The 24,869-nt window shown below is 42.2% G+C and overlaps 1 protein-coding gene across 1 annotated transcript in view; it reads left to right on the top strand.

The window, feature by feature from the left end:
• ALCAM (activated leukocyte cell adhesion molecule) overlaps nucleotides 1-24,869 on the top strand; it is a gene marked incomplete in the record, with an annotated part of 1,355,533 nt that overhangs the window by 382,395 nt on the left and 948,269 nt on the right. Inside the window, 1 exon segment of the mRNA XM_044071096.1 lies at nucleotides 19,871-19,971. Coding sequence (XP_043927031.1) covers nucleotides 19,871-19,971 — 101 coding nt within the window.

The raw sequence follows: 24,869 nt of genomic DNA, 5'->3' as shown, positions 1-24,869 counted from the left end.
GGGGAGGGGAAAAAAAACATAAAGCAGGTGTGGGGCAGAAGCCGTGAGATAAGCAGCTTTAGGTCAGATAGAAGGTAAGGAGGGTTAGGTTAAGGGGAGGAGCACAGAGTTGGAGGTAAATAGAATAAGTAGGAACCAGTGAGCGCAATTAAACAGGTAAGCAAAGATAAGGAGAAGCTAGAGTACAGTAAGTGCAGTAGTCAGAGAGAGAAATGACAGAAGTTTAGAGAGTTATAAAGAGATAAGACAGCAGGATATCAGAGACAAGAGAGTAGAATGTCGAGGATGACATTCTGTGAGGTATGAGAATTCAGCAGGTAAGTCTGAAAGTGAGAAAATGTAGAAGAAAGTTGAGAGGCTAGTAAGAAGAGAGTCAGGATGTTAGAGGAGTAGAATGTGATTAAAGATAACTTAGGACACAGGAGAGATGGTGAAAGAGCAAGTCCGTAGAAAACTGAGAACAGAGTTGGGGAGGTATGGTTAAGAATAGGAGAGGGAATTAATGAACAGAAAGTTTATATTGAGGTGCCCCCTAGTGGCCAGTCGCTTTATTGCAACAAATAGGTCCCCTACAGGGGATAGCAGGTTTAAGGAAGAGGGGGAGATAATCCAGTTAGTAATACAGATTATATACGCTGGAAGTAAGGGTTATTTAAAAAGATAAGTGATAAATGGGGGGGGGGGGGTTGGCTGCTGGCTAACCTGACTGGGAAGCTTGCCTAACCTAGCAGAGTCTTTAATACATTAATATTATTGCAGTTTACTTGTAGCTGTAACAATACATATTTTCACTGTCTTTTTTAAGAAAGGAAATGTCTCTCAGGGCGCTGGTAGGTTAATTCTTTAGTTAGGACTATTTTTCAGAGGCGTCCAGCAGGGTAAATTCAGATGTTTAGTGCAAGAACACAAGGTGTAGGTCAAGCGTCGGAGCAGGGTGCACAGCAGCCAGGTGCAGGGTAGGAAAAGCAAAATCATCTTGTATAGTTTTCATACTAAGGCTGCTGTTACAAAAAAAGTAAATGAAAAATTAAAAATAACAGCATTATGACAGAGTTATTACTATTATTTGTTATTTCACATAGGTTTCATATTAAGGCCAGCTAAAAAAGTGTTTTTCCCCTCCTCAGTTTTTAACTAATCATCCAACACACTTCTATTTATTGAAGCTTATGTTACTACCAAGTGACATGGTGCATGATTTGAACAGACATGTCACTCAGGAAAAACCTTCACTTTTGTAAAAGACAGTGAACCTTGCCATCAGCTCAGGTAGACGCACGCACGCACAAGCACACACACACCACCTGCTTCTGTATTTCTCTCTAAGCACCTGACCTGCTCACTAAGATTTTTGTCATACTTGCATTTTTAAAATGTCCATTTCCCAGTTTGAAAGAAATTATGTACCTTGTTCCTTCTTCCTAGATGCTTAACTGCTATCAGTGACTTAGTACTTCCTGGTGAAGGGCTCATGTTGGTCAAATTTGAGTAGCTGTGTTCTAAAACCTGTGTTAGTCCTGTCAAAGATATAGCATCTGCTCTCTGTTTTAGTACTCCCTTAGTACAATGTGATATGTTTTTAAGTGAGCTCCCAGAATGAATCCTTCATGTTCTGAGTCGTGGTCATCTTGAGACAGGGCTTTCTCAGCAGAACATGCAGCTTCTTTTCACAAACTTTATAAAGTTATAGGTGTAAATATCACCCAAGCTTGAAGTGTGTACCACAGAAGTCCTATTTTGTGCTACATGAATTCCATGTAGAAAAGTATAAAGGAACTCCCTACAATAGCTGATAGGTGTAAAACATTAAGGGACCTGAAGAACTTCTTTGCATTCCTGTTTTTCACAGTCCTTTTCTATTTAGCTTTGTAAATGCTTTTCCACATCTCTTTAGCAGGCATCCACTGCATAATAGGCTAAGTGGTGCTACGGTAGCGTTGTCGCCTCACAGATGTTGCCCGTTCGATTCTCAGTTAGAGCGTCTTCCGTGTGGCGACATGCGTGAACGGGCGTTCCTTCGTTGAAGGTTGTGCGTTAGGCCCGGCAAGCCAGCACGTAAAAACTCTACTGCCAATCATTAGCGGACCGGAGTTCTAACCGGGAAAAGCTGAAAGACACAAACAAATGTATTGCAGAGAGCTAGAGACAGATTTACTTGGTTCAGCTTTAGCTGTCTTGGAGGGTTTCATCTTCACAAAATAAATCCTGTAGTGCCATCTAGTGAGATGATGTGTTCTGTAATGCGCTTGTCAAAATTTAATGCTTAATTGGAGGGCATGTAAGAGGAATAAAACTAAACACTCCTGCAGTATTATTTCATAACACAGTGTTTTTCAAATGCATTTTTTTCTGTTAACTGCATTTATACAGTCAACCATAGAAAAGATGAAACACTAAAATACTGCTGTCTCATATTTGTTAGCAGATTAGGCTAGTTCAGCCTCTGCTCATTACAGAAGTCCTCCTAACATTGTCTTAGTTAATCATGTGTAGTTTTGTTACCTCTTGGAAGACATTATGGATTTTATTTGTTATGGACTTTAGTATGTGACATTGCCTACATTCAAGAGAATATGTAAACTACAGTATGAAATTAGTGTGTGCAGAGTAGGCACAAAATTAGTGTGCAGATAGGTTTTTATTAGGGGTGTGTGTGTGTGTGTGTGTGTGTGTGTGTGTGTGTGTGTGTGTGTGTGTATTTATTTAGAATATTTGTAGTCACCTACTTTTTTCCAGTCTTAGTTTGCAGAGCTAAAAGGTGCTACAGTGTACGTGATTTTTTTTTGTACATGTGTATGTGCACATGTACACAAAATTTTAAAATGCTTTTGCGTGTTTCTGCCTTGATAACTAAGCTGCCACTCATTTACTCTCTCCAGTAGCAGTTTTGCTGCCACATTAGAGTTTCCTTGTTGTGGTGTCTCATGAAGAGTTTCAAAATGGTGGTTCGAACAAAGTTAGCATTATAGTGGGTATTATCTGCTGCCAGTGACTGGAAGACAAGATAAAAGATGCTGCTGCTGCTGATTATCTTCTTCCTGACTGCTGCACTTAGCCAGCTTAGTAGATATGCACATTCTGAGATAATGTAGGAATTGTCTGATGTTCACAGACAAGTGTTTAATCCTTAAAGAAACAAACACTGTATATGTTAGATGCACAATTTCACTGGAAGCAAAACATCTTGCATAAAAAAGGTCATCAAGAACACACACAGTATGTCCACCACACACACAGACCAGCCTATGCTGAAGCACTAAAAATATATATTCCCAAACCTCAAAACCCTCTTAAGCCTTTAAACAGCAACGCCTGTCCTCCACAATCTCTAAAGCACTCGCCAAAAGCAACACCAAGCACCTCATTTAGGCCTACACCCACTAGAGCTCCCAAGAGCAAAGCCCACAAGGCAAGCCAACACACACTCTCCATGAGTGTAGTCATCAGGGACTCTGTTGTATGACAGACAGATGCCCCACTCACCAGGCTGAACAAGGAGAACATAACGGCTAGTTGCTTATCTGGACCCTGGATTTGCCAAGTTACACATACACTCACATACTCCTGGAGTATACTGACATAATTTGGGGATTCAGTAGTTGCACCCAGTTTGCAGTCGTGCACAGATTTGGTCTGTGACAGAGAAATATTGCCAGCACAGCTGTCTGGAATTTTGTAAATAATTGTGTCATTTGTGAATATCGTGTTACAACTGTATTAGAACTGTATGTCATGTTTATATCAAACTGGTTTGTACAGACAGGTGTGTTAAAGAGGCATTTTATAAGGTGCTTGTGCTTGAAGTGCAACCACAGTGTGCCCTGCTGGAGGAGAACAGAAATGTACATGCACTATTGTAACTGTTTAAATGTATATATTTTAACAGTGGAAACCTGAGTACAGGAGGTTAACTTCAGAAAAATAACTGAAATTAAATTACTTTATGGCTACACAATAAAAGATGGTATCCTTCTGATGTCCTTCAAGGATGCATCTGCAGTCATAACAAATGGGTTGTCCTGCCTCAGGCAGCCCTTCGGTCGGCCGGATTCCAAAGTCTGGGTCTGGCCTCGGCTGATGTCGCACTTCACCCGACGTCATAGCTGCTGGGGTATAAAGGCATCAGCCGACGCCATTTTCCTCAGTCTTTCTTGCCGCGCGGTGCCCGAAGCAGAAGCTGTTCGCAAGTGCCGGTCGGTCAGATCCAGAGATTTCAGCGTACCGAAGACTTCTAAAAAGCTAAGTACCCCGTTGGGGACTCTTTCTTGCCTCAGCCGATGTCAGACAAAGTAAATAATTGTTTAACTTGTGGGAAACAAATACCTCATAAGGATTTCCACTCTTACTGCCTTCCTTGCTTAGGCCCAGACCACGACGTATCAGCTTGTTTAGCCTGTGCTTCCTTCAACCGATGGACTCTTAGACGTCTGTCGGAGTTTGCAGAAGAGTTTTTTGGCTCCACTTTTGCATATAAAATGCCGTCGGAGACTCCGACTACACATTTAGCTAAAAAATGCAAGGAAAAGGACCGACACTCGCGGCCCGCGGTTTCGGCTGAAACCATGGTTAGGCCTACCGCGAGTGTCTCGGTTTCGGCTGAAACCGAGACCTCGGTTCTCCCTTCGGCCGAAAGCATGCCTCCGATAACCGAGGCCACACAGGCCATGGCTGAGTCGGCTACAGAAATACCTGCTGAAGTAGCAGGCACACAAGAGTTGTCTGACACTATTCCGTTGGACATCTCTACTCCTGCACGTGGGGCAGCTAGACCCCCTGCTTCTATGTCTATCAAGGCCTTTTCCAGGGCTAAAGCAGCCAAACTTTCCAAGGTCTTACCTTTAAAAGCTCCCTCTCACAGGCCTACCTCAAGTTCCCAGATTCTCAGCCTTGCTGAGGACCTTATTTCTCTGATCAGGGGAACCCATCCTCACCCAGACAGGGCCTCTCAACCCCCTCCTGAAAAGAGGCCTAGGACTGAACCCCCTGAACCTCTGTCCTCTGACTACTCCTCGGATGGTTCAGATGTATCGGACCATCAGGAAGGCCCGTACTCACCTTATGAGGATTCTGATGCAGAAGACTCCATTCCTTCTGCCTCACCTCCAGAAGAATTTTCCTTTGGGGAAACCCTACACTCAATGAGGGAACACTTCCAATGGCAGGGTCAGGATTTTTCTGATTCTAGGAAAAGGCTAAGGACTTTTTTACACTTACCACAGCATAGGCCTTTAGCCATTCCACCTGTACTATCAGTTGTTGATGATGCATACAATGATGCCAGTACTGCCCCTGATTCTCTTCCCCGGGCCCCTGCAAAGCCTGACAGATACTACAGGGTCCCGGATTCTCACTACCACTTGTATAAGGCTCATGCTGCAGACCCAGAAACCATTTCTCAGGGCCCTAAAGGTGTTGCAGCTGCCTCTGCCAAAACCCACTACCATCTGAAAGAGAATCTAGAGCATTAGAGAGATGGGGTAAAAGGTTTATACATCTGCTACTCTTTCTGCCAGGGCTTTAAACTGTCAATTTCACATGATACAGTACCAGGAATTTTTGTTAGATCAGCTGAATAAAAAGCTGGCCTCTCCTGAACCTTTAGACCGTAAGTCCCTTCAGGATTTGGTACACAATTCTCAGCAGGTCAGTAATCATTTCTTAAAATGTGGCTATGATGCACTGGAGGCTTCATTTAGATCAGCTATGACTGGAGCAGTGATTCGAAGGCATGCCTGGTTAAAATAACAATCCTTACCAGACCATGTTAAGTCAAAACTCCTGGATGCCCCTATGGAGAAACAAAGTTTGTTTGGCTCCCCTGCACAGGAGGTTCTAAAGAAAGTGGAAGAAAAAGCAAAATCTGTCCAAACAGTCAAGGAGTTTTTGCAGGTCCAACCTCCGAGGTTTAGCAGAAATTGGCCTTCAAAGAATTGGTCCTTTCCAGACACCTCCAGAGCACAGAGAGGCAGAAATAGACGCCCAAGAGGCAGAGGTCAATCTAGGGGTGCCTACAGGGGTCGTCAGTGGCAACCTGCCAACCAAAGAAGTGCCGCCACAGCTGCAACTGCAACCACTTCTACAGGACAGACACAATGACTTGGCTCTGATTCCGCCTACCAGGGAACAACTGGAAGCACCCTTGGGCGGAAAGCTAGCCATATTCTCAAGAAATTGGCATTGTATTACAGGAGACAAATGGACTTTACAAACAATAGACAAGGGCTACAGGTTTCACTTCCACACTCTACCAAAAAAGAGAGGAATGCCAAACCTCCCACCAAGCCAGAAATCAGAGGCTCTAAAACAAATCATCAGTTTTCTAAGGATGACAGCAATAGAAAAGGTGCCATCTATGGAACAAGGCTAAGGATTTTACTCTAGACTATTCCTTGTACCAAGAAAAGAAAATCAATGGAGGCCTATTCTCAATTTGTCCGCACTGAACACATACCTCATTGTTCCAAAATTCAAAATGCTGACCCTACAGCAACTTCTTCCCATGTTGGGCAAGGAGTCTTGGCTGGTGACTCTAGATCTCAAGGAGGCATACCTGCACGTCCCTATACGACCAGATTGCAGAAGACACCTTAGATTTCTTGCAGGATCAGAGCATTATCAATTCTCAGCATTGCCCTTTGGCTTATCTACTGTGCCCAGAGTATTCACGAAATGCCTGGCATCAGTAATTGCTCATTGCAGGCCACAGGGAATTCAAATCTACCCATACCTGGACGACTGCCTAATACAAGCGGACAACAAGACAAAATTAATAAAGGATTTGGCCAATGTCATACAACTGCTGCAAGCCTTGGGATACACAGTCAACATACAAAAATCAAGACTAGTGCCATCCCAAAGGATAACATTTTGGCAGAACTGGACACAATAACTCAGATGGCTTTTCTCACAGAGGAAAAACAAAAGCAACTACCAGTCTATTTCATGGCATTAACAAAACAAACTCAGCTTACTGCAAGGAAAGTCCTGCAGACCCTGGGTTACATGGCATCCTGCATAATATTGATCCCACATGCCAGGCTGCATATGAGAAAGTTACAATGGTACCTAAGGAATGTATGGTCTCAACACAGACACAGTCTAGAAGCCCAGATACCAATCATTCCATGTCTGAAAAAAGAATTCCTGTGGTGGGCTCAGGCCTGTCAGATAAACAGAGGATTGCCTTTCCACAAACCACATCCAGGGCAGACCATCACCACGGACGCCTCAGACCTAGGCTGGGGGGCACACATGGAAGACAAGTGTATCCAAGGCCTATGATCACAAGACCAGCTGAATCTACACATAAATCTAAAGGAAATGCTGGCAGTGAAACATGCAATCGAGGCATTCAGACCATTCATCCAGCAAGGACACCTGCTGATAAGGACGACAATACCACAGTCATGTAGTACATCAACAAACAGGGAGGCACACATTCATACCCTCTATGCCAGATGGCAATGGACCTGTGGAACTTGGCCCTGAATCTCAACATCCAACTGCAGGCCAGATTTGTACCAGGAAAAGAGAATTCACTAGCAGACAGCTTAAGCAGGACTACCACGGATGCTCACGAATGGATGCTGCATCCAGATATTTTCAAAACCATAACAAAGAAATGGGGAATGCCAGAGATAGACCTGTTTGCCTCCCCACACAACCACCAACTGAAGAAATTCTGCTCAAGAGTATACCACCCACTTGCCTGGAGGGTGGACTCCCTTTCCTTCAGCTGGAAGGACCTGACAGTATATGCCTTTCCACCTCTTCCTTTGATGTACAAAGTTCTACTGAAGATCAGAGAGGAACAGCCAAAGGTAATTCTGATAGCTCCAGACTGGCCAAGGCAACATTGGTACCCGCTACTGAGAAGCATGTCTCGGACGCATTCATGGCATCTACCTCTATGTCCTCTACTTCTAACGCAGAACAATTACAAGACCCTGCATCCAAACTTAAAAACACTGCAGCTAACTGCTTGGAAAATTGCATAAAACAAAACCAACTTGATTTATCTCAGAGGGTTAAGGACATTATCCTGGAGGCTCGCAGACCCTCCACAAGGAAAACATATTCAGCCAAATGGAAAAGATTCCTCATTTGGAGTGCAGAAAAGGGAGAAAATGTCACACTAGCAAACCCAGTACACATCCTGGAATACTTAGCAGAACTGTTCCACAATGGCCTGTCCTATTCTTCCATTAAGATACATGTATCAGCAATTTCAGCAGAGTACAACATGGATCCTCCTGTCTTCTGTCATCCTCTCCTCAGACAATTTTTGAGAGAGATCAAAAATGTAAAGCCTCCAAGGAAACCACCTTTGCCTGCATGGGATCTCAATTTTGTGCTAGAAAAATTAACACTTCCCCCTTTTGAACCAGCAGCAACAGCAGACTTACAGTTCTTATCTTGGAAAACTGCCTTCCCGCTAGCAATCACTTCAGCAAGAAGGGTATCTGAGTTACAAGCATTAATGGCAGTGCAGCCTTTCCTTATCTTCCATCAGGATAGAGTGTCTCTGAGAACCAGTCCTACTTTTATGCCAAAGGTGGTGTCCAGGGTATCCTTGAACCAAGCCATACATTTACCTACATTCTTCCCCAACCCACAGAACAGGGGGGAAAACTACTACACACCTTGGATGTACACAGACAACTGCGCTACTATCTGGACAGAACCAATGCCAGCAGAAAAACTGACCAGCTTCTGGTAGCATATGCAACAGGAGTGCAAGGAAAAGCAATTTCAAAACAGACAATCTCAAAATGGATAGGAAATTGCATTCGATTCTGCTACTCATTTCATGGAAAGACAACTCCTGAAAATATCAGGCCTCACTCCACAAGAGCTACAGCCACCACTACAGCTTTCCTACGAGGAGTGGCTACCAAAGACATTTTAGAAGCTGCTACTTGGACCTCAGTGCATACATTTGCCAAGCATTATAATCTTCCTTTATACTCCAGATCCCGAGCAGGTTTTGCAACTGCTGTTTTACAAGGGATCTTAACTACACCATCATTATCTTAGTGCCTCCCCCCCCCCCAGTTTGGCTATGGTATTCTACCCATTTGTTATGACTGCAGATGCATCCTTGAAGGACATAGTACAGTTTTGTACCTACCATAAATGTAGATGTCCGATAGGTATGCATCTGCAGTCAGGATTACCCACCCTCCTTCCCCTCTGTGGTATTCCTAGGGTACTTACCCCTCTTTTAGCTAGCTGGGGGAATCTATTATGGTGTATTTGTTTGTATGTATATATGTATATATATTTTGCTTTCTACTGTTTAGAATTATCTGCATTTATCCAAATTTAGCCTTCCTAGAGGGCACCTGGCATCTGGGGCAAGAAACACTGAGGAAAATGGTGTCGGCTGATGCCTTTATACCCCAGCAGCTATGATGTCGGGTGAAGTGCGACATCAGCCGAGGCCAGACCCAGACTTTGGAATCCGGCCGAACGAAGGGCTGCCTGAGGCAGGACAACCCATTTGTTATGACTGCAGATGCATACCTATCGGACATCTACATTTATGGTAGGTACAAAACTGTGCTTTTTCAATGCAGTTAGAAAGCAAGCAGCAGTCTGTGCTGAAAAGCTTTCTGTATTGTCTTCAGGTGAACTAATTACTACCTCTGAAATTATGAAGGAATGCAATTGTTTTATGACTTCCAGCATCTGCCAAAGATCTGAGGTCTATGTATTTTCACAGGTAGATGCTAAAAATTGTCAGCTTCCAGCAGCTGGGGTTTCACCTGGGATAGAGTCAGATGACAGGAAATTGTCATTCTGCAAGCTATCCCAGCAGTAATATTTGAGATGTTAATTTGAGAACTCTGAAAGTGATTGTGTATTCTGTCTTGGACCTGACAACAACAGGAAACATTCACCACACATCTGGTTGCTCTGATGAAGTAAGTTATTAGGGAATAGTATCTTAAGATATAGTCTGGAATAAAGTGAAACTTAGTTTAGATATTTTTCTTTATTTATTTGAGACTGTCCTGCAATGTTGTTTTAAATATTTCGTGTGATTTTGAACTCTGATGTCACAGTGAATATATACGTAGTATTTTCTTATTTTATTCTATACTATTAAATATATTTAAACCTTTCATTGTGGCTGATCTGTCTAGAGATATTTAAGTTTTGAGAGTACTTGCATATTTATTTAATGACGCTGTGTGGGCCACTCCTAATAGCCTTGCTCTTGGTCAATCTACCATTTGTATCAATATTAATATTACACAGTAAGATTGGACACCCTTTGTTAAGGGCCTTAAAGTAGCTGATAAGCAGTTGGCTGGTGGCAGTGATAGCTACCTTATAGTCTGGGCAAAAGGGGGCATAGCTTATAAACCTGTGCCAGGCTTTCCCAAGTGTGTGTGTAAATCAAACCTCAAAGAGTGTGTGTATGTGTGTGTGTGTGTGTGTGTGTGTGTGTGTGTGTGTGTGTGTGTGTGTGTGTGTGTGTGTCGGCTACTTTGGTGGGAACATGAAGCACTAGTTGAACAGAGAGGGTGCTGGAGGTCTTGGCTTTGCCACTCAGCTGAGATCTCTGCTCTATAGCTGTGCCAATGGGGAGTCTTACTGGGGATCTGGAGAAAGAGGGAGAAACCAGCCTCAGACTGACTGTGGTTTCTGTGGAAATTGCATTTGATGCAGAGAGCTGCATCTGTAAATACTGTGTACTTGTTATCCTCCCAGTGTACATCCTCCACTGGTGCCAGTGGTGAGGATTGAGGCTTCTTGATTACTGGTCCAGTGATGGGCTGTCACAAACCCTTACTTTTGACCTGAACTTCTCAGAAGTATATACTAAACAGTAGGTCACCCAGCACTGACCCCTGCGGTACCCTGCTGTTAACAGGTCTGGTGGCTGATGTGGAGTCTCCCACTTTGAATAGTATGTGTCCTGTTTTTGAGCCAGCTGGCAACCCATCTTACAGTGAAGAGGTTTATATTCAGTTTGCTAAGTTTATCGGTAATGCCGGAGTGTGGGAATGTGTTATAAGTCTTTGCCAAGTCGAGGTATGCTGTGTGCACAGATTTGCCCTCATCAATGGCCTTGGTCACATTTTAAAAAAATCCACCAGATTTAACAGGCAGGATCTGTCCTTGACAAAGCCGAATTGGGTAGGATCCATGGTTTGGAGGTTGCCTATGTTTTTATTTATGAGGTCCATAATGATACATTCCATGGACTTAAGGATGAGGCTTGTCAAGCTTCTGTGTCTGTAATTCCCTGGGTCTGTTGCTAGGCCACCTTTGTGGAGGGGAATAACTGTTGCTGTTCTCTATTCCACAGGAACAAAGCCTGTGGCAAGAATATGATTGAAAAGGGTACTTAATGGTGATGCTAGTTCATGTTTTAGCCTGTTTAGAAGACAGCATGGGTTACCCTCTGGTCCCATAGAGGCTGTGTTTTATACCTTGGACAAGACTTTGATGACCTGTTCTTCAGGTATGTAGGGTAGAAGTTTGGGGCAAGGTTTGTGATCGTTTTGGCGGGGATAAGGGAGTGAAATGTTCACCATATCTATCCACTAGCAGGTTTGCCATCTCTGTGGGGTCAGTGTGTGTGATACCAATGGTCACTAGTTCTGCACTGCTTGGGTCCTACCTTTTAGGCTATGTACATAGCTGTGAAAGGCCTTATGGTAATCCTTGGCTGTGCTAGCTAAGTTTTCTCAAAGAAGCCCGTAGAGGATTTGAAAAGTTGTCTTATTTGCCTGTTGAGGTTGAGGTGGGTGGTTTTCCATTGTTGGGGTCTCGCCTTTGTTTTCATGGACAGCAACGTTTTGCAATTGTTGTAAAGTTTGTTGATGCTGGATGTCTACCATGGCAGCTTGTTTTTACTTGGGGCTCTGGCTTTGATTCTTTCTGGTACAGCTGAGTTTATACACTTACACAAGTGATTGTACAGGGCTTTAGTGTAAGCTTCAGTGTAGTTATCATTTCCAGCTGGAGGTGGGGCTTGGAATGCATTTATACCTTCACCTAGGAGGGTATAGTTTGCCTTGGTGAAGTTTTTTAGTCTGATTTCACCCTTTGTAAGTTCTGGTGTTAGTGTCTGCTGAAAGCTGACTGATTTGTGGTCAGATTTAACTAATGAAGGTCCAACAGTTGCAGTACTGCATCTGTTTGACATGTTAGTGAGGACCAGATCTAGTATGTTTGTTTGTTTGTTCCCCTTGTCAGAGTGTGAATAATTTGTTCCAAGGCATTTGTGTTAACAAAGTCAAGGCACTTTTGCACTGGTGAGTTGGCTCTAGGGTAGGTTTCCCAGTTGATGGTGGGAAAATTGAAATTTCCCATAACCAGAGTGTTTGGTAATATTTGGATCATCTCCAGGTTGGTCAAGTAGGCTTTGTGCGCTTCATGACCTATGGAGGGGGATCTATAACTGGCTATGACTTGAATGGGGGTCTTACTCACCATAACCTGAACTTGAAGTAACTCCATGGAGTTGTCCAGTCTAACTAGATGGGAGGTGAATTTATCTCTAATATAGATAGAAACGCCACCTCCTTTGGTTCTAACACACTCATTTTGCGGTCTGGCATTGTAGCCTTGCAAGGCCGGGGCACTGTCTGAGGCCTTGAACTAGGTTTCTGTGATTGCACAGACATGCACATCTTCTAGTGGTAGAATTGCTTTCATGGTGTGCAGTTTTTGGTTTAAGCTCTTAGAGTTTAGCAGCATGACCCTTATTTTGTTATGATTGGCAGATTTCATGTTAGTAAGTTTATTTTCAAGATATTGCCTAAAAAGGCACTATTGGGGAGACAAGAGCCTTTACTAGCAGCCAAAAGCCTAGAGGTGCCAGGTGGCAAAGCAGCAAGGTTTGTCGACCATGGCTTACCAGGCTGACAGGAATTGGACCCTCTTTGAATGACACCAAAAACTAAGCCAAATATTGAAATCAATCATGTTTTTATGGCATCATTCTAGGTGAGGGTAGTATGCTGCTCAAGGCTAGGGACATACCTGCCTGGGACACGTACTCTGAGAGCTCAGTCATGTCTGTCTTCATATAGTCCAGTGAGGTACATCTCAAGTCATTCGCTCCAACATGAACTATGACAGAGTCATAATGGTACATGTTGCTGAGAGACCTGAGTGCATGTGTGATCTGACTAATGTGTGATCTGACTAATCCTGGCACTGGACAGGCAGCTGACTGTGACTTTCTCCTTATCCAACCTGGTGAGTGGGACATCCGTGCGTCTCACTGCTGAGTCTCCAATAACTAGAAAGTGTGTTTTTTGAGTGTTGCACCTTACGGGCTTGGTAGGTGAGACACTGGTGATACGTGTCTTTGGTGCTGTGGGAACTATTAATTGTAACAGTCTTGTGTTTTGGAGGTCTCTGGTGTTTCAGTAGGTTTTTGAGAACCTCCACCTATGTTGATTTTTGTGTTTGATGCATACTATGTCTATGAGTAGTGGTACTATGTTCATGTGTAGTGGTGGGTGGGTTAACACCCTCTTCCGTGTTACTGTTTTGAGTGCGAGAGAGCAAGGATTTAAGGTTCTTGGTGTAGATACATCTTTCACAGTCTGTACTAAAGTGAGTTATTACTAGAGGGTTGTCTGTGTACATTAGACAATTGCTACACTGCCTCAAGAGCTCAAAATCACCAAGGTTGGCAGGAGAAGCAAGGGTGGGCCTACTGTCCATAGTGTTAGGTTGAAGACTGTTGGCACTAAGGGGAGCTTTTCAGGATCGATGAAGGAGGAGCTCATTGGATAGTTATTTCTATTTGTTTTTGGTAGTTTTAGCTCACTGTCAGTATTTCTTTGCCCTGGACAGTACTGAGGAAAAGGGCTACACTAATGTGCTACAGCTGTAACCAAGGGAAAAAGTGTTGAATCAATCTGTCCGGGTAAGTTACACAGTTGGGCAGCACTGTGTGATGCTGCACGATATGCAAGCAAGCAGAAACCTGCTTAAATACAGGGCTTAAATACCAGAGGCTAAAAACATGGAAAAAATGAAAAAGGTTCAAAAGGACAAATGAGGATGCCTACTCCAACTCGAGACCAACCAGCCTTCACCAGCCAGGTTCCAGTTAGCACAATTCTCTCAACAGAGTGCATAAAGGCCCCTTCCAATCCCAGATGACCTGGAAAACATGCTCTGAACAAACAGCCATTACAAACAGACCCAGATACAGCAAACCTGTTTCTGGACTATGCTACAGCTACTAGCAACCCTAGTTTTGGTAGGAACCACTAGAGAAAATTTATCACAGCAGAAAAATGTCAGTGAAACACTAAAAATGTTTAAAACAACAGAAAATCAGCAAGGAGACTTTAAAGAACGTTTTAAACAGCTACCTAATCTGTTATTTTAACACTGCTTGGTAAGAAAACCAGAACAAGCTGAACAGATTGCTTTGCAACAGTGAAAACACCAGCAAATATTTAATTGTTTGTGTCTTTCGGCTTTTTCCGGTTAGGTGTCGCCACAGCGGAACTTCGGTCCGCTAATGGTTAGCAGTTGATTTTTACATACCGGCTTGCCAGGCCTGACGCACAACCTTCAACGAAGGTACGCCCATTCACGCATGTCTCCACGCAGAAGATGCTCTAGCTGAGAATCAAACCGGACAGCATCTTACTGTGAGGTGACAACACTACCGTAGCACCACCAAATATTTAATAAACAGTGAAAATAGCAAAACAGCTTTGTAAACTGTGAAAACCGCATAAAATATGATTTAACTGCCATAGTAAGGGAGACAATTGCAGTACAACAGTGTAGATTAGTACACAGTATATAAGTACAGTATTAAAGTAGGTGGCATGCAATAATAAAGTACATTAAATAGTATAAATGACAGGCAATGTATGTTTTTTTGGAAGCTCAGAAGCCTCTAGTCATCTGAGCTGAGATACCAGAGTTGTGGCTGGTAGCCCACCTCAATTCAGCTCAGTACAAACAAGCAGAAACCTGCTCAAATGTAGGGCTTAAATACCAGAAGCTAAAAACTTGAAAAAAAACTTTATAAAGGTTCAGAAGGACAAATGAAGATACTTCAAGCCCTAGACCAACCACTCTTCACCAGACAGGTTCCATCAGCACAGTCCTCTCACTAAAGCGCAGAAAGGGCCCTTCCAATCCAAGACAGGCCTGGAAGGTGTGCTCGGAACAAACAGACCCAGATGCAGCAAACCTCTGTCTGTATTATGCTACAGCTGTTAGCTACCCTAGTTTCGGCAGGAACTACTAGAGAAAGCTCCTCAATCCATGTGAAGCAGTGTAACTAATGGATGGGAAATCGGAAATTCACCTTGAATCTGACCTCCATGTCTCTGATAGTTTGGGCATTACTGTCTGTCTCGAACATACCTCCTCCACAAAACCTCTAGAAATTTCCTAACATATCCCCCCTTAATAAATCCCTATGACACACAGATTGCACGGCTAAGCTTTTTAAAGACCCCTGGTGGTCATTAGTCTGCTATATATCTACGAACCTGTGAAGCTGGGACATGGTTACTATGGCAACCAGTTCAAGAAATATTTTAATTCTACATTGCATTTTATATTAAAAACATCTGTAGATTTCAGTTGTTACTTAAGCTTGCTTTGTTTGATAAGTTACTTCTGTACACATGAATGTTGCAAGGTTCATAGGTAAATACTTGGCTGTCTGCTTTTATGGGCCATTTTAAACATAGCCAATTTCCCTTCTAAAGGCAAGAATCAAAACCTGCACCTTGTGTTTGTATGGTAAACACCTTAACCATTATATTTACCCCTCAACCCCCTCATTTTAAGTACATAAAGCTCTAGAAAAGAATAGCATGACTTTCTGAGCAGGTTTTAAGTTTTCTGTAGATGTTCAGTGGTGTATCTGCAGTGACTGCAAATTTCTGCTGGTGTGCCAGAGGTCATTATAGCTTTCCAGTAGCACAATAGCTAGTGTTCAGAACAAACATCCAGTGTTTCACTGACAGTTGGATAATGTCTTTGTTACTTCATAAGTGGATATCACAGGCTCCCAGTGGTGCAGAAGCAGTTCATGCATGTGTGGTCATGGTAGGTAGGTAAAAGCTATCTCATTCATGTACCCTCCTTCAGAGTAGTCTTTCATAGCTACAGCCTTCTTTGATGTACTACTTCATTAATACACCACAGATCAGCACAAACATGCATAATAACTGATGGTCCTAGTCTCCATGGTTTATACCCATAGTGTTTTACCCACATTTTCCCACACCTAGAATAGAACATGAATCAGTCCTTAAACTGCTGTTCAGTTTTTTAACTCATTTGAAGGCCTTGACACTCATAGTAGTAAGTGTTCTGTAGTGTACTGTGCACTTGCCTCACAGTTTGTACTTATGCAGGAGGAAAGTTAAGAAAACAGTTTTTCAGTGCATCTGTAGTCTGATGTCCTTGTAGTACTTTCTGAAATGCGACAATGAAGGCAGGTAAGTACCTTAAAATAGAGCCATGGCAAAGGAAAAAAATTATGTAAACGCACTGTATAAAGTTAGGTTTGTACCTTAAAAACATACTGCATGCAAATGTTTGTATTCCTATCTCTTACAATGTTGGTTAGGCAGAAGAGTGTTAATATTTCAGGTCACTGGTAATGGTGTCTATTAAGTGTGTACAAGCTTACGTATCTGGTTATCATTGCTTTAGTCATTTACCTTGTACAGCACCTGTATGCAGTATAAACTAGGTATTGTATGGAGTATTTCAACAGGTGGTGAAGATGTCTTCACTGCAGTTTAGGTAACCAAAAAAGCTGCTACAGAGGCTCCACCTCTGTGCCGTTGATGAATGAATCCCTGACGCAACTTGATGACCTGGCTTTTTCCCCAGAAGCCGCAGGTGGGGAGATGTGGCTATGAGCAACTGTCATCTCATTCATTCTGGGAGGGGGTAGGGGTGGTGATGATGGTGATGATGTTCTGTACTGCAATTTTAGATGCTCCATATGATAGATATCAGAACAAGTGCAGTATGCAAGGGGCTGGCATGCATTTTGCTTGCCATTCAGCATGTAAACATTGCAATAAAACAAGAAGAAAGCGGTGGAACCAACAAGCCCAAAAAATATAAATAGTATAAAATAAAAAGGCGTGGTGGCTAGAGAGTAAAAACATACTTTTATTACCAATAAAATAAATAATTTAGGTAAGCGCTTTTGAGGTAACCCTCTTCTTCAGACCTTAATAAAAACTTCTGCAAGCATTCAGTTTAAATACAAATAACCAATAAAAACACTTAATGAGAATTAATGTCGCAAACCTCTTTTTCTTAAGAGAGGTTTTAAAGAAACAGCGCTGTTCAGGCCAGGAGAAACATACGCCTTAAAATCAATAATCCATCTCAACTCTATATATTCAGTTTCATTACATAGATCTCCTTCTCTTAAGCTCTCATTAATTTTTGTAAAACTAAGAATTTAAAATATTTAAAAATTCTCCTGCTATGGAGGCGTTCGTAAAGATGTACAAGGATGACCTAAGAAAATCAGTTAATGAGAGATCCAAGAACTGTTTTTACAATCTTACTATGAAGGAAAGTGAGGCATTAGGGACATTGGCTAGGGCTGAACATTTAGTCATCAGGCCTGCTGACAAGGGTGGTGGGATAGTCGTCTTCGACACTACAGATTATTTTGAGAAAATGCGTAAGATGTATGATAAAGTGTATGCTATACTGCAGAAATTTCAGGTGAATGGTATCACAGATAGATTGAACTTCTACACGTATGATTTATTGCTGACTGATCAAATTGACTATTCACTATATATGTATCTTTCTGTAGAGCATCCAACTATACCAGTCATATATGGCCTACCTAAGGTTCACAAAGATTTCTTGACTCCTCCCCTCCGACCCATTGTATATAACATTGTGATGGCCCAATGGGAGAAAGAAATTTTTGCTGTGACATATTTAAGCAACATGTCACTTTTTATAAACGTTTTGTTGATATCTTTTTTACATGGCATGGTAATGAGGTGCAGCTAGAGAGTTTTGTGAATTTTGTAGGGAATACCACCTCTTATCTCTCTCTTTCTCTACAGTACTCTGACTAAGATTGATTTCTTAGACATTAATGTAAACAAAAATAGGTTTGGTAACATTTCTGATAGGTTACACAGAAAAAGCTGTAGGAAAAACAATGTTCTTCATCGCTCCGACATGCACCCCACACACATAACTAGGGATATAGTTAAGAATCAAGTATTACGTTGTAAGAGATTACATACTGATGGGGGAGACGTTGAAGAGGCGTTAGATAGTTTGTGTGTAGCTCTTACGAGTAGGGGCTACAAAACCTATGAGATTGATAAGGCTATGGCAGAAGTGAGCTCTCTGAAAGTAATATAACTAGACCTTATTTCTCTGAAGAACGCCCTGCAAATGTACATGATGAAGGGAGAAAATGTGCTGAGATGGGGAACAGGCTGTGTTTAACTTTTTCCAGTAATGTTAATATGACCTGTGAGATAGTTAAAAAGAACTGGCCTATTTTACTCACAGACCCTCAAATTAGTAAGGTTGTAGGGTCCACTCCCATCTTTAGTTTTAAAAACAGTAAGAATTTGAAGCAACGGACATGTTATAAGTACAACAGAACAAGTGAAAGGTTTATTTTACAGCGCAAAGGAACATATGCATGCAGGGCTTGCAAGATTTGTTGCAATATATGGTCAGCCTGTATGGTTGTGCATCCGGTACACTTGAAACCAGTAGAATTTTCTTTCTATGCAGACTGTTGTACTAAGAACATAGTTTAACTTGCTAAGTGTAACTTATGCAGTGCATTTTATGTAGGCAAAACAAATTGTATGTTTAAGGAGAGGGTCATGGAACATCTGAATGACGTACATAATAATAATTCAACAAATGCACTGGCTAAACATGGTACACAGCACAGCTTTAAATTCTTAGTTTTACAAAAATTAATGAGAGCTTAAGAGAAGGAGATCTATGTAATGAAACTGAATATATAGAGTTGAGATGGATTGTTGATTTTAAGGCTCATGTTTCTCCTGGCCTGAACAGCTCTGTTTCTTTAAAACCTCGTTTAAGAAAAAGAGGTTTGCGACATTAATTCTCATTAAGTGTTTTTATTGGTTGTTATTTGTATTTAAACTGAATGCTTGCAGAAGTTTTTAAGGTCTGAAGAAGAGGGTTACCTCGAAAGCACCTAAATTATTTATTTTATTGGTAATAAAAGTGTGTTTTTACTCTCTAACCACCACGCCTTTTTATTTTATACTATGTAAACATTGCAGCCAGAATAGCAGGGCCATGTTCATTGGCATACACATAGTCACCAAGAGGGCAGTGTAGGCCAGAGTTAAATTTAAAACCTGATGGCTCTCTGTGTGACTTAAAGTTGTATGAAACATCTTAGAACCATCTGTGATTGTGGGTGTGACTTAACTTGCATTCGCACAGGCTACCTAGGTATGGGTAATGAGTGGTCCATTAAAAGATGCATTTTTACTGACACTGAGCTACCTATGCTGCAAAACTCTTAATGAAATTCTTTGGCACTGGAAAGAGTCCCTTCCCCAGTCTTGGACAGAAGTATATCAACAGATTTTAGGGGAAGACTTGTAGCCATTGTTTTTTAAGATGGTGCGAGTCTGGGATACTACTGCCTTGGATAATTTTACAGTGAGCTGCAAGGTAGCTTTTGTTATAGTTCTTCTAGTCTGAAGGAAATTAAACAAGTGCTGCAATATGTTCCACTCATGAGAGTATTGAAAGTGTTTGAATTAGCATGTGCAGTGTTAAGTAGAACTGGTACTGTGAGTACAAATAGTGTTGCTTTGAAGTAAAGCAGTCATTTCCTTTTTTCTTCCCACAGTGCTTAGATTTTACATAGCAAATGGAATTATCGGAGAAGCAGTTCGTATACCCTGCAATCGTACAATTCCAGACAATTTGATATTTGTAAAATGGAAATATGTAAGTATAAACCTATGCATATACTTATTGCTTTACCCAAGTGCCTATATAAGTAAGATACAGATTTGGTGTTAGGTCTGTGTTTTGTTAATTTTAACTTTTGATATGTTTCCATCTTTTTATACTTACACTATTGCAACTGTATTTGACTTTTAGAAATTAAGCTCCTATCTTTTGCTTCAATCTTTGTAGGTTCTGATAATGTTGTGCAGTACATGAATCGTAAAGTAAAACAACTGTACAGATCCGCATGAAGATATAAATTTAATATGGTCATATTGGTGGTGGTGATGATCTTTCTTTGTATGAAATCCAGCTTGTATACCTACATAGGTGTGATGTTCAATTCTGACCTCAGTCAACTGGCGTGTGTGTGTGTGTGTGTGTGTGTGTGTGTGTGTGTGTGTGTGTGTGTGTGTGTGTGTGTGTGTGTGTGTGTGTGTGGTGGGGGGGGTGTATTACAGTCATTGTATGATGTTTTCTCTCATCTGGAACAGGCCCCCATCCATGTGAAGCAGAGTGCCTCCCTAACCCAATTCAGGTATAATTTGGACAATTGGATAGGGAACAGGAAATTCATCCTTTGTTTGGCACCTGTCTCTAATGGACACAGGCAGCTTGTAAATGTTTCATCTCCCAAGCACCTGCTTACACTTATCAAGGGTACCAGAAGTTGTCAGAGATTTGGGATGTAAGGCTAGGTTTAAAAAGGCCCTTGTGGTTGTTAGTCTAGTAAACCTGCAAGAAAGTACGTAGTGTTGCAGTACTGACTGTTAGGACTCCAGCCTAAGCCCAATGGCTGGTTTACCTTCCAGAACCTTTTTGTGCTTCCCTCTCTTGGCTTAGTGGACTCCTTTTCATATGGACATCAGGACTTTGGTGGTATAAAGGGACATCATTGAGCACCATCTTCCAATCTTTCTTGCCACACAACAGCCTAAGCCTCCAGGAACATCGTCAATCTGTTTGTTCTGTCTGCTTCTAGGGTTACAGATAAGTACCCAATTGGCCAAAAAATTCAAACTACTCAAGTTGTGGTATACGCTATATGCAATTGTAATTGGCTGTTTAAGGGTAGTAGTCATATTAGTTGTGGGAAACAGATCCCTCACAAATACGTCCATGAATTGTCTTCTTTTGCCGGGGTCCAGAGTACAACATGGTCAGTTTTTCCCTATATGTGTCATTTAATAAAAGGACCTTTGATAAGCAAGATGGAATCTTAATACAAGTACTTGCCTCTGAATTGTGTACACATCTGGTTGCAGCATGCCATGTCATTCACTTTATTCTTCCTTCCACTCAAAATAAAAGAAAAAGTACATAGAGGAGCACTGGAGAGAAGAAAATGCAAGATGCTGGTGATATTAGAGTCCTATAGAGCCACCCCTAGGCTTGAAGATGCCCATGTAGATGAGGTGCCTTTGCAAACTTTGGATTCATCACCAGCTGCTGCCAAAGCCTGTGGTGTGATCCATTTGGGGGCTGCCACACTGTCAGCCTAAAGCACTTCATTGTTAGCTGGAAACCTGTTGCCTTTGGTCGATCTGGGAGGTCCCCAAGGGCTTCAGAATCTGATGTCCATGTTTTCATCAGTGAAGGAGAGGGTGGCACCCCATGCTGTTTGTGGACAAGGAGGATAAAAGAGGCTAGCTTGAGGTTTTGGGTGTCTGCCTGTGAAATGAAGCCTCCAAAGCAACCTGTATTTTTAAACATAGGTCAGAAGCATGCAAGCAAAAATAGACACCAGCTTGCTTGCCACAGCTTGGGTTGATCAGGACTCCGCTCCAGGCTCTCTCAGGGGATCTCTTTAAGTGGGCTTAGGGCTTTATGGAGTTTTTGAAGTCCAGACATCCAGGCACTGAAGAACTCTGGGTCAGGGGGACCCTCTCCAAAAAGAAGTGACTCCTGTCTTCTCCTCTCTTCTGAGGGAGTCAGATTTCCTAGACTCATAGATGGAAGAACTGGCAGACGGTCATAAGAACTAACCTTTCTTTCAAGCCTAAGGTGGTGACTCTGTTTTCCTTGACTAGATATTTCTTCTCCCTGTATTCTCCCCATAACCTGAGAATAAGAGGAAAGGAGTCAGGCATACAGGTAAGTAGGATTTTATTTGGACAGAGCAAAGCACCCAAGGAAATCTGAAACTGTATCTAAATGGATATCACATTGAATCTGTTTCTGTTACTAATATCATGGTAAAACCATCCCAGTTCCTGTGAGGGCTCATTCCATGAGGGCACTACAGGGATTGCAGCAAGCAATTCCTTTCTTAGAGATGTTAATACCCAGGCTGTCTTGAAGGCAGCTACCTGGTGTTCTGTTCTCAACCTTCAAACACTGCAACCTAAGCAGAGCTTCTAGAGCAAAGGCAAGTTTTGCAATGGTAGTTTTGAAAGGTCTGAGGTTCCCTATCTCCCTTAAAGGACCAGTTACCCCTTGTTTCCAGAGTCAGCACTGCAGCAGTGAATATTGCAAAGAAAGTACTGTTGTGTTAGGAACTTAACATATTTGTGAATGTTCAAGTATACTGTTTGTTGCAGTAGCATTAAACACCATCCAGTCCTACTTTGGCATGGGCATTAGTGGAGTGAGGTGGGTACACAGGTCAGACACTTCTGCCTTTTATGTCTGCCTAGATCAGGTGCTTCCCCTTACTAGAGCTTTGCAGCACCCCAAACAAGTAGTTTTGTGGTTCCTCTAATTACATTCCTAGAGACTGGTCATACCATACTACAGTTGCAGATTTGTGTTGAACTGCTCCTGCTGGGACAACCATTACTAGAAAATGGCACCAACCAATGTCCCTATATACCACCCATTCTGCCATCTATGTTTTAGTGAGTTTGCCAGGTGTGTGTGTGTGGGGGGTGGGGGTGGGGGGGATGAGCTTCAGAAGACTGGCTGGCCATAGAGCTTCTGTAGGCAAGAATCTCAAGAATAAATACTACAGCAGTGAATTTTACTCATTGTAAGTTTCTAACACAACTGTCTTTCCTTCAACATTTCTGGAACATTGAGATGATGTTATGTCTTACTGGACAGTAGTAGTTCTTACAATAGAGCCTCTGGATATTGGCAGAAGTACAGTGTGTTTATAATAAACCTCTCCATTAAAAGCCATGTTAACTTGAATCCTTTCTGTTCCACTGTTTTCTATAAGTGGATTTACTTAAAGTATCTACTTTTGAGTTTGCATCTCACTGTGTATTCAGACATTTCTTTCTCTGTTTGTTTAATGTTATTTTTAGTTTGGAGTATATAAAGGACATAACAGAATTTTTTTTACATTCTAGCAGTGTGTATATACACACAGTTTCTATGAGACTAAAACTATATTATGTTGCATCATTTAGGTAAACCTTGAATGAATAACAGTGTAAGAGGTGACATTGGGGTAATTCAGTAAACCCTACACCCATGTAGGAATAGTGTTGTGGCCCGAACTCGGAATATGACCACTGAGCGATCCAGGAAACAGGGCTGGGGATGTGCACGAGTGTGCGGTCACTGTGCGAGCACGTAGGTGTCCACAGAATGCAAATCACCTTATCTGCTGGTGAAAACCATGCAAATGAGGTGGCATTTTGATTCAGGAAGCAGAAAGGCATCCGTGTAGGTGCTGTCTCTGCAGATAAAATGTACACAGTTAACAAACCGTGTAACGGACTATAAAATTTAAACAGGGGCTGTAACAACCCAAATAAAAGGTTGTATATGTGACAGTAGCCATGCAAATGGCAAAATCTATGGCCATTGACATAGGTTCATAGGTTCATACTAGGCTATCTGCCCTAGGGCATTTATAAGCCTAGCCAGAGTGTGTTTGGCTTTCGCCACCCATTTTAAATGAATTTTGCTATGCCCTTTTTCGAGGTTAGTATACTGTGCCTCTGTCTAACAGTGACACAGAAGTGATACCCGGGGTAAACCTACTATCTCCCATCCACTCATCAAGATTCCTCTTGAAGAGAGTCATTGAGGGACTCTGCCTAACCTGGACTGGGATTTTATTCCAGAGTGAAGGGAGCCTCTGGGTTATGAATCTGTCCCTCCAGCATGTCCTATTTATTTCAGTGCTGAGGTTCAAGTCTCTCAAGCACGTAGCTCGATGGGATTTGGATTTTCTGAGGTGCAGCATGTCCATTAATTCCGGGTTGGATATGGCTTTATATGTCAGGCACAGATCGCCTCTGAGCAGGCGGTATGCCACTGAGTAGAGCTGGAGTTTCTTTAACCGGGCAACATATGGCATCTGTTTGAGCCCTTTGATCCTCTTGGTGAGGTACTTTTGGGGTCTTTCTAGTTGCTGCAGGTGTCTGGTAAGGTACATCCCAAAAGGGGCATTGTACTCAATTATGGGCCTGATGAGGGATGAGTAAAGAGGCACAATGACCTCCCCTGATCTAGATGTGAATCCCTTCATGATTAGGTGGGCTATATAAAATGTTTTTCTAACCACTTTGGCCACGTGGTTGTCAAATGAGAGATTGCTATCAACTTGGGTCCCCAGGTCCCTAATTATGTCTTCCGTACTTAATGCATTACCACCTATGTGGTAATTTGTGGGCACTTTGTTTTTGCCAAAGGGGATGACTATACACTTTTTGGCGTTTAGCTTGAGGCCATGGCTCTGACACCAGTTGTCTGTTTCTATGAGGCCCTTTTGTAGGATGCTTGTGTCGGCTGGAGAGTCTATTATGGCACCCAGTTTGCAGTTATCTGCGAACTTGGTCAGCCGCAGTCCTTCCATGTTAGCCTGTACCTCCGAGAAATATATACCAAACAAAAGAGGTCCCAGGACTGAGTCTTGTGGGACGCCACTTGTAACTGGTTTGGAGTCTGACATGGCTCCAGCAATTCTAACCATGTGGGTTCTGTCCTTGAGCCAGTTTGCA

The sequence above is a fragment of the Protopterus annectens genome, chromosome 5.part0 (genome assembly GCF_019279795.1).
Source record: "Protopterus annectens isolate FY-2018-M chromosome 5.part0, PAN1.0, whole genome shotgun sequence".
Classification (NCBI taxonomy): Eukaryota; Metazoa; Chordata; order Ceratodontiformes; family Protopteridae; genus Protopterus; species Protopterus annectens.
This window is presented reverse-complemented; position numbering and strand designations above follow the sequence as displayed.